Source organism: Notothenia coriiceps, unplaced genomic scaffold (genome assembly GCF_000735185.1).
Source record: "Notothenia coriiceps isolate Sejong01 unplaced genomic scaffold, NC01 NC01_scaffold00037244, whole genome shotgun sequence".
Lineage (NCBI taxonomy): Eukaryota > Metazoa > Chordata > Actinopteri > Perciformes > Nototheniidae > Notothenia > Notothenia coriiceps.
The window spans coordinates 6373823-6386973 of NW_011369945.1; the positions used below are offsets into that span (position 1 = coordinate 6373823).

Genomic DNA, 13151 nt, shown 5'->3' on the forward strand with positions numbered 1-13151 from the left:
TGTCAGTAACGACAAAAAAAGTATACGAGTCGATGCTGGTGTCATAAGCATAGTCTGTATATTGTAAAATGACATCATAGACCATACAAAATGGGAAAATAGCTTGTAACATGTAGGTCGATGCCAATTAGAACAGTAAAAAAGAAAATAATTAAGGTGCTTTAGCCATAAATTAAATTAACAGGATACTTACAAAGGATTTTACATAGAAGTAAAAATCGTTAAAAACTCTCAAAACAGTGCAAACGAGGATAACACTCAGTGTTTAAAATGAGTTGAGAGTGTTTCCTTTAAAAATGGTTTAGCAGTTTTACTTTCTTTGGTGTTGAAGCAACATAATACATGTTATGTTTAGAAATAAGTAGCCTATGTAGGCTATTCATTGGGCTGCTATATTTTTTACTTCGTTTGAGAGAGCAAGAGGTCTAAAATGAACACAGTCACAATGCTGACTCCTTACCCAATTGGTTCTGTGGATCAAGTATTGGATCTCCGCCTTTATTGTGAAGGTACTGTCTCGGTACTTCCCGGTATTGTGCTGGCAGTCTGCGGATGTATTGACGCAGCGCAGGTCTGGAGAGCCCGGAGCCTCCGCTCCTCAGCAGCCGACACAGCCTCGGCGGCGTCAGCCTGGCTGGAACCGCAGCGCCTGCATGAAAGATCCCTCCGCCTTCCCACTCCTGGAACTTTCCCAGGATTTCAGGCATTTCAGATCCAGGCCCCGCTGAGCCAGTCTCTCATCACAGCTGGCTCTAACTAACGCAGGCCGGGAAGAAAACAGTCACACCTGTTCACCTTTCCGGACTACTCGTATGAATGGATAGACATCCCTGCAGAACAAATAATTAATCCATGTTGTTGTTGTTTGTGTTTTTCGTGCATTTGTGTTATACGGCTGTAACTTAAAGTTTGCAGAAGGTTACATTGTTTGCTAATTTTATATTAGATTGTACCTACTGGATGTTTAAATTAATTAAATTCACTTTTGTATGCAAATGTAGAAAAATAATGACCAACTCCTAGAGGGATCTAGGAAAATCTAACATTAAATCAGTATTCCGGATAAACGCCTATTACTTTCACGTGTACGCGCACATGCACACAGAATACACCTGTAGCCTATAACAACCAACATGAGGGGTCTTTTCCCCTCATCTGCCTTTGTCTCCGAGAGCTAAAACGTGTGGTGAAAAAAGGCTTTATGTATTCTTTCTCCCGCTTCTTAAAGTCGAGGTTTCATCATCCATTGTACAGAGGTCTTTCTCATTGCGGATGGATACGATCCTTTATTGGGAGTGCCGTGTCTAGTCCAGTTAATGACGCAAGCCCGGCTGGCGACAGTGAGTCTACAAGTTTGACATTTTCAGTTTACAACAACTGCTGCGGAACGTAACAATACTCCCAACACGAAGGGAAGGACCCTGGGGATCCTGTCAAAAACCGTATGACTGTTTGTTTCCACCTAACACCAGGTGGATCATCAAAATGCACCAGCAGGATCAACTGTCCCACAAATAGGTGGGGGTCTGTCAGAGACAATTATTTCCGAAGGCTGTCGCGTGGACACACAGCGAAGACGCCCAAGGGCAAAACCAGGAGAAGTATAGACAGTTTTTTTTCAAGGTGTACAACTGAACTGACAGGAAAACAGAACAGCCAAATAACGAGTGCTTCGGTTGGTATCACCCTCTCCACCTGTATTAAATAAGCTTGGAGTCTAATACAATAAACGCTCTTAATGTTTCTTTGACTTCAAGTTTTAAGAGTATTGATTATCTATAGGCATCACAGTGCATATAGGACACAGATCAAAGAAGACCCTCCTCATGTACATCTCGTCACATTTGCCCTAGAGACTCCAGTGGCAGGAAACGAGCAGCCAGATCATGATTCATGTCCCGGTGCAGTCTGGTCGAAGAGGGCAGACAGACATGCACAAACAGGATGCTCTCCCCGGGGCCCCGAGAGGCCCGAGAGACATCCGCAGCAGCACGAGGCCCGACCTCAGGCTCGCTTGCACAAGAGAAAAAGCATTATGAAGAACTTAATTTACTCGGACCGCAAAAACGCCTACTGGGCGCTCTCCAGAGACCCAGACACGTCTGCATGAGTTTCAGTAGACAGGAAAAGGAATTTATAAAACCAATTTTATATGGTGATAAATAATGCAATACAGGATTCCCCCACTCTTTTATCTTAAGGACAGGCCAAACTCATGACCATGCCCCCCCCTTATAGCAAATTGTTTTACAACTGATTCCAGAGGACTTTATCTCACGATTTGAGCTGTTAAATATAATTTAATAATGAATTATATAAACTGCAGGTGAGTCAGATACTGTAGATTTCTCAAAATATTTATCAGCTATACTCCTGAGCCCATCTCCCTCTGAAGGATGCGTGATAATTTAGTGACACATAGTCACACTGTGATAAGACAATGCATCTGTTTTTCTGTTGTATTTAGATATCTCACACACACACACACACACACACACACACACACACACACACACACACACACACACACACACACACTTTGTGTGTGACTGTCTAAACAATCACAGCTGGCTTATACAAGATCAGAGCTCAAGTCAACAAACTCATTTTTTTAACAAACAAGTGACACTGCAATTAACCCCTTGGGCTTTAAGATTTGGAAAAAGCAGTCACATCATCTCCAGCACAGCTCTTGCTGGTCCAGAACTCTGCAGCAAAGCTCATACTCTCTGCTGACTTCATGTGACATTTGATTAAAGATTTATAGAACAGATTTCTGGCTTCTTGGTCATTTAGCTTTTGCCGTTGTTGCTTCTTGATTCTCAAACAGTCTCTCACAAGGTTTTATAGAAGCCAAATGAGTACAGTATTAAAATCACTATTTCTGTTTTTACATTTTCTTCTTTTTATAACTTGCACAGTTTGGGCACTTAAACACATTTTATATATTGTTTTCTCTATCGTTAATAATTGTTCTATATTTATGAATCGTTGTATTTTTCCGACTGACTAACTTACTACATGTTGCAGCTGTAGTTAGTAGGTTAGTAATGATTATCAGATCATAAATCAATGACATGTTTTATTTTGGTTCAAGTCATCCAGCCCATACACCCACAATCCCTCCCTTTTGAAAATCGTATATAGTAACATTCATTCTACGTGTGAGAATAATAACACACAGATTATCTGATCCTTCACATTTCACAACTCTCTCTCACTTACAGCTGATTGGCCACAAAATAATCATTAAGTAACAAGGATCAGTCATACAGACGTTCTGTAAGCCGTGGCAACAGAAAAGTGCATGTAACGGCGGCCATCACAAGCCAAAATCCACATTTTACAAAAAGGCAGGAGAACTCACAACTGTGTCAAATGATGTGAAATACTGCTCTTTGTTCTCTGTGGTGGATTACAGTAATAATGCACATAGTTGTTGATCCCACCTCATCCATAGGTTTGATGGCACTCTCAAAAGGCCATCTCTAAGACACCAGGGCTTTTCTGATTGGCTAGTCAGACTTATGAGACTGCAGCTTCCAGGCTCCGGTGAGGTAACGCAGGCGAATGAAAACCAGATCCCGTCCCATCTGCAGCCAGCTCCAAAACGGGACCAGCTTGGACCCTGGAGGGGAGAACGCAAAAGGCACTTTGTTCTCAATTGTACTTTGATATTTTAATGTGCTGACATTTAGGATAATATATAACATTGAGCATCACACACTAACTGTCAGTCAAACAAGCAAAAGAGAACACAACTCAAAGAGAATATAACCACAGACATTCACGTCTATTTACTCTGAAGGGTTAATCCAAAGGAATAACTAAAACATTACATACAAATAAGCCAATCACAGACAAGAGCATGCAGCAGATATATTTATAGATGGCACAGAGGACACATGTCCACATATTCCATGAAAATCCTACCTTCTATTTCAGTCCAGTTGACCGCCACCTCTGCTATGGGGATTTTAAAACACTGTGCAATATACAGAAGCTCCACATCAAAAGCCCTGAGGGAAGGAAGATAAAGGGGACAAGAGAAGATGCATTAAGAATAAGGTTCAGCGTTTGTTGAATACGGTGAATCACTTTGTCTAAAGCAAGGTCGCATCAGATAGGCATGCTATAACTAGGGATGGGCTCATGAAGCTTTAGGGCTTTCTTGTTCTCTGTGCCAGCAAAGAGGGAATTATTTGGGGCTTTCAACACAGCACACACACACACACACACACACACACACACACTACAGTTCCTGGTGGTATTTAACCTTTATAGAAATTGAATGGGCCGCATCACAAGACCAGAGTGATTTTAAGGGTTGTAGTTGCATACGTGGACTTTAAAGGTTTCACATGCTTGCTTAGTATTTGTAAATCTGTAATGGTTGGGATTAGAATCAGAAGTGATTAATTTCATGTAGATAGTTTTGAGCATCTACATCATATATTTTTTTTTAAATGTACGCATTATCTAGTTATTCTACATATAAAATATTTTGGCTGACACAAAACCTTAAAGAGCCTGTGACACGAGTTTCCCCCATCATCCAAACCCATCAATTTGAGTAAATATTGTCCCCTTGAAAACCGTTACTGAACTGATTTTGGATATTTGTACTTTGATAACCATTAATCTGCCCTTCAATGTTGACAATTTTCTAGATCTTCTCGGGGATTCTTCAAGTCCCGCCAAATAATGTGTGACGTCATTGCGGGCACAGCGCTCCAGCTGCACCGTTCAGGATCCCAGCATCTGCATGTAAACGCACGATGGGGCACACAGCAGCAAGCTCAGACAGCGATGACAGTTTAATTTTGAACGTGTCTGAGAGCTCATATGAGGCTGAAGGATCGGTTTATTTTGTATCTGTTAGAAGTTTAGGAATTAGGTGCGTCAATATGGGCGATCATACGGTCATGTAGCCAGTGGTGGACTGGGACTAAAAATCAGCCCGGGACTCTCGACCGGCCCACTTCGGTACAACTAGTAAATTGTCAACGGGGGGAGTGGGGGATGTGCTAGTGACTTATCCGACCGGCCCACTTCGGTACCGGCCCATCGGGATTCGGCCAGTCCGCCACTGCACCCAGCCCAGCCCACGTAAACTGTCAACGTGGGGGAGCCTCGCTGCGGGGAAACGGTGGACCTAGTGTCCCGATCGGAGTGGGAATAATAATAATAATAATAATAATCCGTGCATTTTATCCATTAATTTCCCCAACATTGTGGTAAAAAAAACACACGTTTAATCCATGTTGGTGTACTACAACTACAAAAAGCATCGGTTTGTTTTCTCATCAGGAAATGCAGACCGGCTCAAACAAAAGATTTTTAAATCATCATCCTCACGATCATTTAATGTATCATATGTTCGCCGAATTGACATGAAAGCACTAATAAATGTAGTTTCATCCACTTGAGTTTACAACTACAAAAATAATCGATTTGTTTTTATATCACATCCGACGGGAGGAAATTCAGCAGCTCTCACGACCGATTTTTAATCCTAATTTAATCATCATCTTCACCACGATCATTTATGTTTATGTTCGCCGAATTGACATGAAAGCACTGACAAATATGAATATACTGTAGTCAACTTCATTCAAACGTTATTAACGTGCCTAAACTCAGTAATTCACCATTTCTACGCATGACAACACACTTTGTCCGTGTTTGGCTCTCTCGCCGCACAGTGAAGCGTTCCCGCATTGACGTCACTTCCGGCTTCCCCCAAAACCTCAAAATGAGTCCCGCGATGTTCGAAATTATTGATATTTATCGGAACGGTATCGCTTTTTCTTTTTTAAACTGACGGTTGGAGATTACTAGTAGCCCACTATTTCATTGCACAACAGTTGTTGGGTTCGTGTCACAGGCTCTTTAAATGTGAGCTGATATTTATGTAATATGAGCTGCAGAGTGATGTGATGGGAGAGTGCTGTTCGTTAAAGTTATTTTTAGTTTAGTTATTAATTGTATTACATTATAACTTGGAATCAAAAAGATACAAATATACAGTATGTACTCATGCTTAAAGCAGACATTGCCATGTTTCTCAATTCATCTGTGCCCACCAAAACAACCGTAAAACTTTTGAGATTTGAAATTCAGACATCAGTTATGCGGTATCCCTCATTTGATAGATAGATACAATGTATTGGAACAGTTCCCTTTACAAAAGTGAAACCGGTTTGGTATCATTTGCCCATCACTAGTTATAACATTTAACATCATACTTGCTTAAATGTTTGCAAAAAAAGTGTCTTATTGGTAATTAATCATATAGTTTCCAAATGTTGTGCACTAATAGCTCAACAGGTTGACTATTTAAACACAAAGCACACGACAGCTGTTAACATACTACACTGAGTAGAGAAGTGTACGAGTCCTTACCATCGCTCGACATGGAGACAGGAGAAGGTCTTGAGTGCAGCCTCACGTGTGAAAAGCTTGAAGCCGCACTGTGTGTCCTTGATCCCTCTCACGCAAAAGAACCACACCAGGAAATGAAAGCCATACATCAGGAATGTGCGAAACATTGATCGCTGTGGCGGAGACACAACAGTGGTTATTTCACAGTTAGATTGTTACAGTCTAAAGAAAACTACTAAAAAAAGATAAACAAACAAATACCTGAGCTACTGAGACGTCCTCCAGGTGAGCTCTGGAACCACAGGAAATTGCCATGTTCTCCTAAATATAAAGACAGGTATTTTATGGAGGGCAACACATTAAAGTGTGCAAGAAAGAACAAGAAAAATAAACAGCACCACACCGGTTTAGGGTCGAGGCCGTTAAGTCCAGCCTCTACTTTCTCAATATCACAAAACTTGGTGGCTCCATCAGCATCTGCCATCAGAATGAATTTCCCTCTGGAGCTCAGAGTTCCCTTAAAGAGAAACCACATGACAAAGAAGAATTAAGAACATGCACATTGTTGCTTTGTGCTGCTTTCAGAGGCAATGTAGTTACATTTCTCTCACCATGCGCACAGCTCCTCCTTTCCCCCTGTTGTTCACCAGCGTCAGGACTCGCACTTTATCAGAACCGTACTTCCTGCTGTACCGCAAAGCAACCTGGCAGGACGGCACAACAGATTAAAAACAAATCTATATTGGTATCACTTTTAAATGTTAAGCAAAAATTGTAGCTTGGTAACATATTGACCAAAACAAATGGATTAAATGTATCACCTCTGTGGTTTTGTCTTCGCTGCCATCGTCAACCACAATGACCTCATATGTGAAAGAAGATTCTTTTTTCTGCAGTGAGGAAATAACATGAAGGGTTTATTTCACAAAAGGAACTTTCAAAGTTGAATGCTGCCACCTACTGGCCACATTGAGAACATCAGATTCTTGTCCTTTTTATCCAACTAGAATAAAGTACTGATTATTGTTTTTATTTAACACTGCCTACATGAGGATGAACATATACCTGTCTGTTTTCCAGGTACTCTGTGGCTTCATCCAACATCACAGGCACTGTAATGACACACATTTACAAGATATTATTAGCAGGTGCGGATTATGCCATTAAAACTGCTCCTACCAGGGTGGTAGCTGAATGCTTTTCTAGTCAGTTGATGTTGCACAATTCATCTTTCAACACAAACTAAACTGTGCCTGTATTGGCTTTAGCTGGAGGAATTTTGAACTAGCAAAAAAAGTAAAAGGTCTTTAAAAACAGACTTGTAATGTGCCCTATCCTATACATTCTATATGTATTCGGTCACTCTGCAGTGTAATGCAATAACATAGCTATTTCCCACTTAAATGAACATTCATTTTCAGCGACATCAGCAGGTAAGGTCAGTACTATGCTGATGGTCCTGAGAGAAAAGCAGGTGTAACCCTTATATACACACTCTGTTGTATTACCCCCCCACCCCCCTCCATAACCCACTTCGCAGTTCCTCGTTGTAGGCCGGGATCACCACAGAGAGATCCCGGGAATGGGGATCATGCAGGCTGGGAAAAGGCTCCTTCTCTCCTTTTGGGGTGAGGAAGTATTTCTCCTTCTCATGGCGTGTCAGAATCACCATCCCGCCAGTGACGTGTGCCAATATGAGCACCTGAAAAGGGAGAAATACGAGAAAGGTATTCTTGTTACTATTGCTCTCATGTAAACTTTTTGTGTGTTTTAAACAGGGGTGGTTGGTTTTTTCAAAATGAGTAGACATAAGTTGTGACAATATCTAATATTTTAGAACATTATTGTGTGTAATATATACACATTAACTGTATGTCAAAACTTCCACTAAACTAAAGTCTGTAATGTAGCAGAGGCCCAATGGCAGACAACCAATTGTTTTTATGTTGTGCTTCAATTGTGTTTCTAACACATTGTTTTGTTACGTGCTAATTATAGTTTGTTTTATATTGCTTTATGTTATTTTCTCAAACTACTTTTGAGAATTGTGTAGAAGTGGACTACTTGTGCTGCTTCTTTGGTCTATCTAAGTCAAGAGTGCCTCAATAACTTCCTTTCAAGGATTATAATTAAAATGCAGAAAGCAAATTAAGTAACATAAAATGCAGGGCGGTAGCAGAATACATATTTAGCTCAAAGACTTCCTGCATGACAAACATAAATAATGAAGGAAATTCACATACTTTCAGAGGGTGCATTGCAACAGCTTTTGCTTTACATATAACAAGCTACCAAAGACCCAAAACATGATATTTTGTCAACAATTTGACTACTTACCACGATAAACACTAGAGCTGCCAAAGCGACCAAGGCTTCAACTGCTTCAACTATTCCACAGACACAATCCATTTTCCATAAATTAGCCTGCAGCCTCTGACAGAACACCAGTCAAATTGGCTAGCTAAAAAAAAGCTATCTTTCCTTCTCCTTGCTTTGCTTCGTGTTTTGCAGGCGGTCCTCTGACTTCCCGGGAGAAACAGGAAAGTACAAGCTAACGAGACCGTTTTGACGATGAAAGTATAATATAAAAGAGCCCCTATATTTTGATTTCTCTTCTGGTAGTTCAGTAAAACCACTTCCAATCACAACTGAACACAGAGGCGGAAGTGACAGCCATTTCTCGACACATCATCATTTGGAGGCAAGAGAGAACTGAGCAGCCCTGTGACGCACACACTGCCCCCTGAGGAGAAACAACGTCCTAACATGTAAAAGATAGTCACGGCCAAAATAAAAATAAAAGGTTATATCACTTTGGTATTTTTGTATTTATTTGGTTTATTACAGCGTTATTCAAAAAGACCTTAAATATGCACTTGAAGCCAACATCAGACATTTATTTATAAATGTATACATACAAAGATCTCCTTTAGGAGCGTTTACGATTATGAGTGAAAAAAACAAAAACGTATCAAATATATTAATTTCATAGTTAGAAACCTAACGGTTAAAATCATTGTATAATTTCAGTAATCAAATAGGATGCCAAGAAAATATATACATTATGTTTTGTCATACAAAGCTGATGTATTATGATACTTGACAGTTGTAGGGTGACAATTACATATTTTGAAAAAAGGGTAGGATTAAAAAAGGAAAATTAAACAGCCTGCTTGTTGTTAATTGAATACATTAATTGAGAGTTTATTTACATCGGAATCGCATTTGACCGCCAACATTCTACCCTTACCGGCTGCCGTAGTGTGTACAGCAAACCCACGTGGTTAATCAAAACATCATGGCGGCTGGTTTCAAGTAAGAAAGATTAGACTGTAGTTATTGCACTTAAAATAACACATTTTGTTGGTTTTATTTTACAACTCTTGTACCGCCAGATCATGTAAAGGATAATAAGCGAACTTTCAGACTTGTTAAAAGGTTGAGTACTGCGTGCTAGTTAGCGCTGCAGTCGATACTCTGTGTACGGATGTCTGACTGCTGAATAGTTACCTGTAATACAACAGAAGCAGTAACCTGTAATACATTTCATATCTCACTGTCTCTTGTAAATGATCTGATTTGATCACCGGATGTATTGTCAAATAACCACATTCTAAATGACAAGCGAATAAGCAGATCTGTCATTACGGATACATCCTTTTATAATAGTAATGTCTACTTAACTCTTCCCTCCTTATTGCACACTTCCAGGATTGCCGAGCCTTTGGAGTACCACAGGAGCTTTCTGGTGAATAAAACACGAACACACATTCAGCACATGGTTGACATAAGCTTGTGATTGGTTTCTATTTATTATCAATCAGTGTTAGCAGCCATATAACATTTCAATGTTCCCTTTTCAGAAAGAAAACTGTCGACCTGATGGACGGGAGCTGTCTGAATTCAGAACAACAACACTAAACATAGGTGAGACAGTGGTGACTAATATATACAGTATAATGAAGTATTGCTTTGTTTTTTCTAAGTCAGAATGAATTTCTCTGCTTTATTCAGGGTCCATATCCACAGCAGATGGCTCCGCTCTGGTGAAAGTTGGAAACACAACAGTGATGTGTGGGATCAAAGTGGTAAATCATAAACACACTTTTAAAAATGAATCGGGACCAGGTGACCCAAATGTTCACGGTTTTCTTTTGTTTCTTCCTTTGCAGGAGCTGACCAACCCTTTAGTGGAGGCACCTGGTAAAGGTTTCATCGGTGAGTGTAGTATGGATGGGTCGTAAGTGTTGATTTAAGGCAAGGTGTCAAATAAACAAACAAACATTTTCAACATTACTCTAGTCTAGCCATCAGGCTGCACAACCAAGGACTGTCCCCCACTTAAAAACTACTCAGACATTTTTATATATTTGTAATAATTATAATTATTCATATCTCTTTATAGGTAAACAGCTTCAATTTGTTTAATTATATACTGTTTCTTACATTCTTTAATTTTTCTTTCCTTGTGTGAACTCTTACTTGTCCTATTCTGTGTTTCAATTGTATTCCTGTCGCTGGTCCAACACCTGAATTTCCAACATTGCAAGGATCAATAACAGTTCATCTTATATCTTATCTCATCCATTCAGTGCCCAACGTGGACCTGCCACCGCTGTGTTCGTCCAGGTTTCGTCCGGGTCCACCAGGAGAACAAGCGCAGGCTGCCAGCCAGTTCATTGCTGATGTAATTGAAAGGTGCAACATACTTAAAAACACATTTTAGTTTTCATTCTGGGCGATGATGCGGTTGGTGGGTTTAGTTTTGCAGAAACAGGATAGTTCCTACCTGAAACCGCTCACAGCAAGTAACTGGACTATCTCCAACACTCAGGAATATCATTTTAACAATCTAGATTGATAACTAACGCTACAAAAAAAAGGAACATTTGTATTTTTGATTGACTGTCCTTTTAATGACTTCTACTGCTTTAACTTACCTATGTTTTCTATGTGGGTGTTGCAGTTCTGAGTTGATACAAACAGAAGACCTGTGTATTGAAAGAGGAAAGGTAAATTGATCTTTATATATATACCGGTGCTATTAGATTGTGATTGTTGTAAATGTGATCTCATTGGTTCTTCTGATTCTGGTTGTAGCTCTGCTGGGTGCTCTACTGTGACATGATGTGTGTGGACTACGATGGGAACGTGTTGGACGCTTGTATCATCGCCCTGCTGGCTGCCCTCAAGAACAGTATGTGCTGTAAAAAAATGACATACAATTATTTCTGTTATATTTCTCTGCATGTCGAGTAATTTGACCATTATCAGAAATCAATGTCTTTCATTAAGTGTTGGTATTTAGTTCATTTCAGTATTAAGCTCATGCATACCCCATTTTTATTGCACCAATTCTTCAAGGCTACAGAAATCTATGTTTTCTAAGCTTTCTATAGTTTATTAACTGTTTCCCTGCTCCTCACAGCAAAACTCCCAGGGGTCACCATCAACAAAGACACTGGAGCACCAGAAGTGAATTTAGAAAAGAGAAAGGGCCTGAATATTCACAAACATCCCGTCGGAGCCTCTTTTTGTGTCTTCGATGAGTAAGTGAATCATTTTCAGTGTGTAAAAACAGGAGGAAAACCATATTGTGTGTTTGTACCTTTTTGTAATCCGGACCTGCTCTCTGTGCAGCTCCATACTGATCGTAGACCCCTCAGCTGAGGAGGAGGGTTTGTCGACCTCTCACCTCACCGTGGTGACCGATGAGAAAGAGCGGCTCTGCGTCGTACACAAACCAGGTCAGAAACTCAAGTCTGCTATGATTCACCTTCCTGAGCTAGTTCAACTTTCAGTAAATACACTTTCTTATTTATGAACTTTTACAGTTTTTGAGTTGATCCAGTACAGTTTTGGATTTATAATACAATTTAGACCCTCCAGAAAAACGCGATTCTGCGATCGCAGAATTTACTGCATAATCAGCAAAATGGCGCAGATTTTTAAAAGGCTGCATATTTATCAAAAGGCCGCATAATCCCCGCATTTTCTATTCTGCACCCCGTGCAACTGTGTGTTGGAGCATAAGTCTTAGAGAAAATCGACGATGACGACCCACTTTGATTCCTTCAAACATTCGAAAATGCTTTCTGCTGCTGCGGACAAGAAAGCCAAACAACTCATGTTCACCAAGGCATCAACCTCCAAAACCCTTTTGAGGGCTACAAGAAACGAAGAATAAATAAGAAAGCCCAATATTTAAAAAAAATCTATTCTATTTCGCAACTTCCCGCAATTTCACCGCATCAAATCACATAAAACCCCCACATGTTTAATCGCATAATCAAGGATTTTAGCCCGCATAATAAAGGATTTTTGCCCGCGTTTTTCTGGAGGGTCTAAAAGGGGGTAAAAATGGTTCTGATGAACTAATTTAGTTCAGGGGGCTTTTTGGCGTGAACGCAAATATATCTGAGTTCTGATGAACTATTGTGGGAAAAGTACTCCGGTGTGAACGCGCCATATGTCTGGAAAAGGGTCCCCTTCGTCAGGGGATTATTTTCTGTTAGAATACTCCCGCAGCATCTCCATCTCATCATCAGTTAGTCTTTTAGTCCACTCGTTCGGGATGGTTCTGGTGTGGCGGGCCGACTTCAGGCCGAGCAGAGAGGCCACGGCCTCTGTGTTGTGGAGTCCAGGACCTGCAGCATCCACAATGTTCCTCAGCTTCACGACCCCAACGGACTGAAGCCTCTCAGTGAGTGCAGGTCTGCTGCCGTCCTGGACGTCCAGCCAGGCCCCCCACACCAGAACAGAGATGT

The 13151-nt window shown here is 40.5% G+C and overlaps 2 protein-coding genes across 2 annotated transcripts in view; one reads left to right on the top strand and one right to left on the bottom strand.

Moving 5' to 3' along the window:
- Window positions 1-3064: 3064 nt before the first annotated feature.
- Window positions 3065-9063, bottom strand: alg5 (ALG5 dolichyl-phosphate beta-glucosyltransferase). The gene is made up of 10 exons (XM_010793371.1): window positions 8722-9063; window positions 7918-8086; window positions 7450-7496; window positions 7206-7274; window positions 6996-7088; window positions 6788-6901; window positions 6646-6705; window positions 6406-6557; window positions 3934-4019; window positions 3065-3628 (listed from the first exon to the last, which is right to left on the bottom strand). Exons 1-10 carry the CDS (start codon window positions 8791-8793, stop codon window positions 3516-3518), a joined length of 975 nt encoding a protein of 324 aa, XP_010791673.1. The 5' UTR covers window positions 8794-9063; the 3' UTR covers window positions 3065-3515.
- A 563-nt stretch (window positions 9064-9626) lies between these two features.
- The window catches only part of exosc8 (exosome component 8), a 10516-nt gene continuing 6991 nt past the window's right edge, over window positions 9627-13151 (top strand). Inside the window, exons 1-10 of the mRNA XM_010793372.1 lie at window positions 9627-9699; window positions 10096-10132; window positions 10248-10311; window positions 10399-10472; window positions 10557-10602; window positions 10977-11082; window positions 11351-11396; window positions 11485-11581; window positions 11813-11933; window positions 12025-12131. Of these exons, the coding sequence (XP_010791674.1) occupies window positions 9683-9699; window positions 10096-10132; window positions 10248-10311; window positions 10399-10472; window positions 10557-10602; window positions 10977-11082; window positions 11351-11396; window positions 11485-11581; window positions 11813-11933; window positions 12025-12131 (715 nt within the window). The 5' untranslated portion in view covers window positions 9627-9682. The remainder of the gene's footprint in view (window positions 9700-10095; window positions 10133-10247; window positions 10312-10398; window positions 10473-10556; window positions 10603-10976; window positions 11083-11350; window positions 11397-11484; window positions 11582-11812; window positions 11934-12024; window positions 12132-13151) is intronic.

Bases quoted from the DNA above. Each gene is read 5' to 3' on its own strand.
- alg5 (XM_010793371.1), bottom strand. From the start codon at position 8,793: ATGGATTGTGTCTGTGGAATAGTTGAAGCAGTTGAAGCCTTGGTCGCT. The intron at 8,087-8,721 runs GTAAGTAGTCAA...CTCCCTTTTCAG, and splicing joins CAGCTCTAGTGTTTATCGTG to GTGCTCATATTGGCACACGT. The intron at 7,497-7,917 runs GTGGGTTATGGA...GTGTCATTACAG, and splicing joins CTACAACGAGGAACTGCGAA to TGCCTGTGATGTTGGATGAA.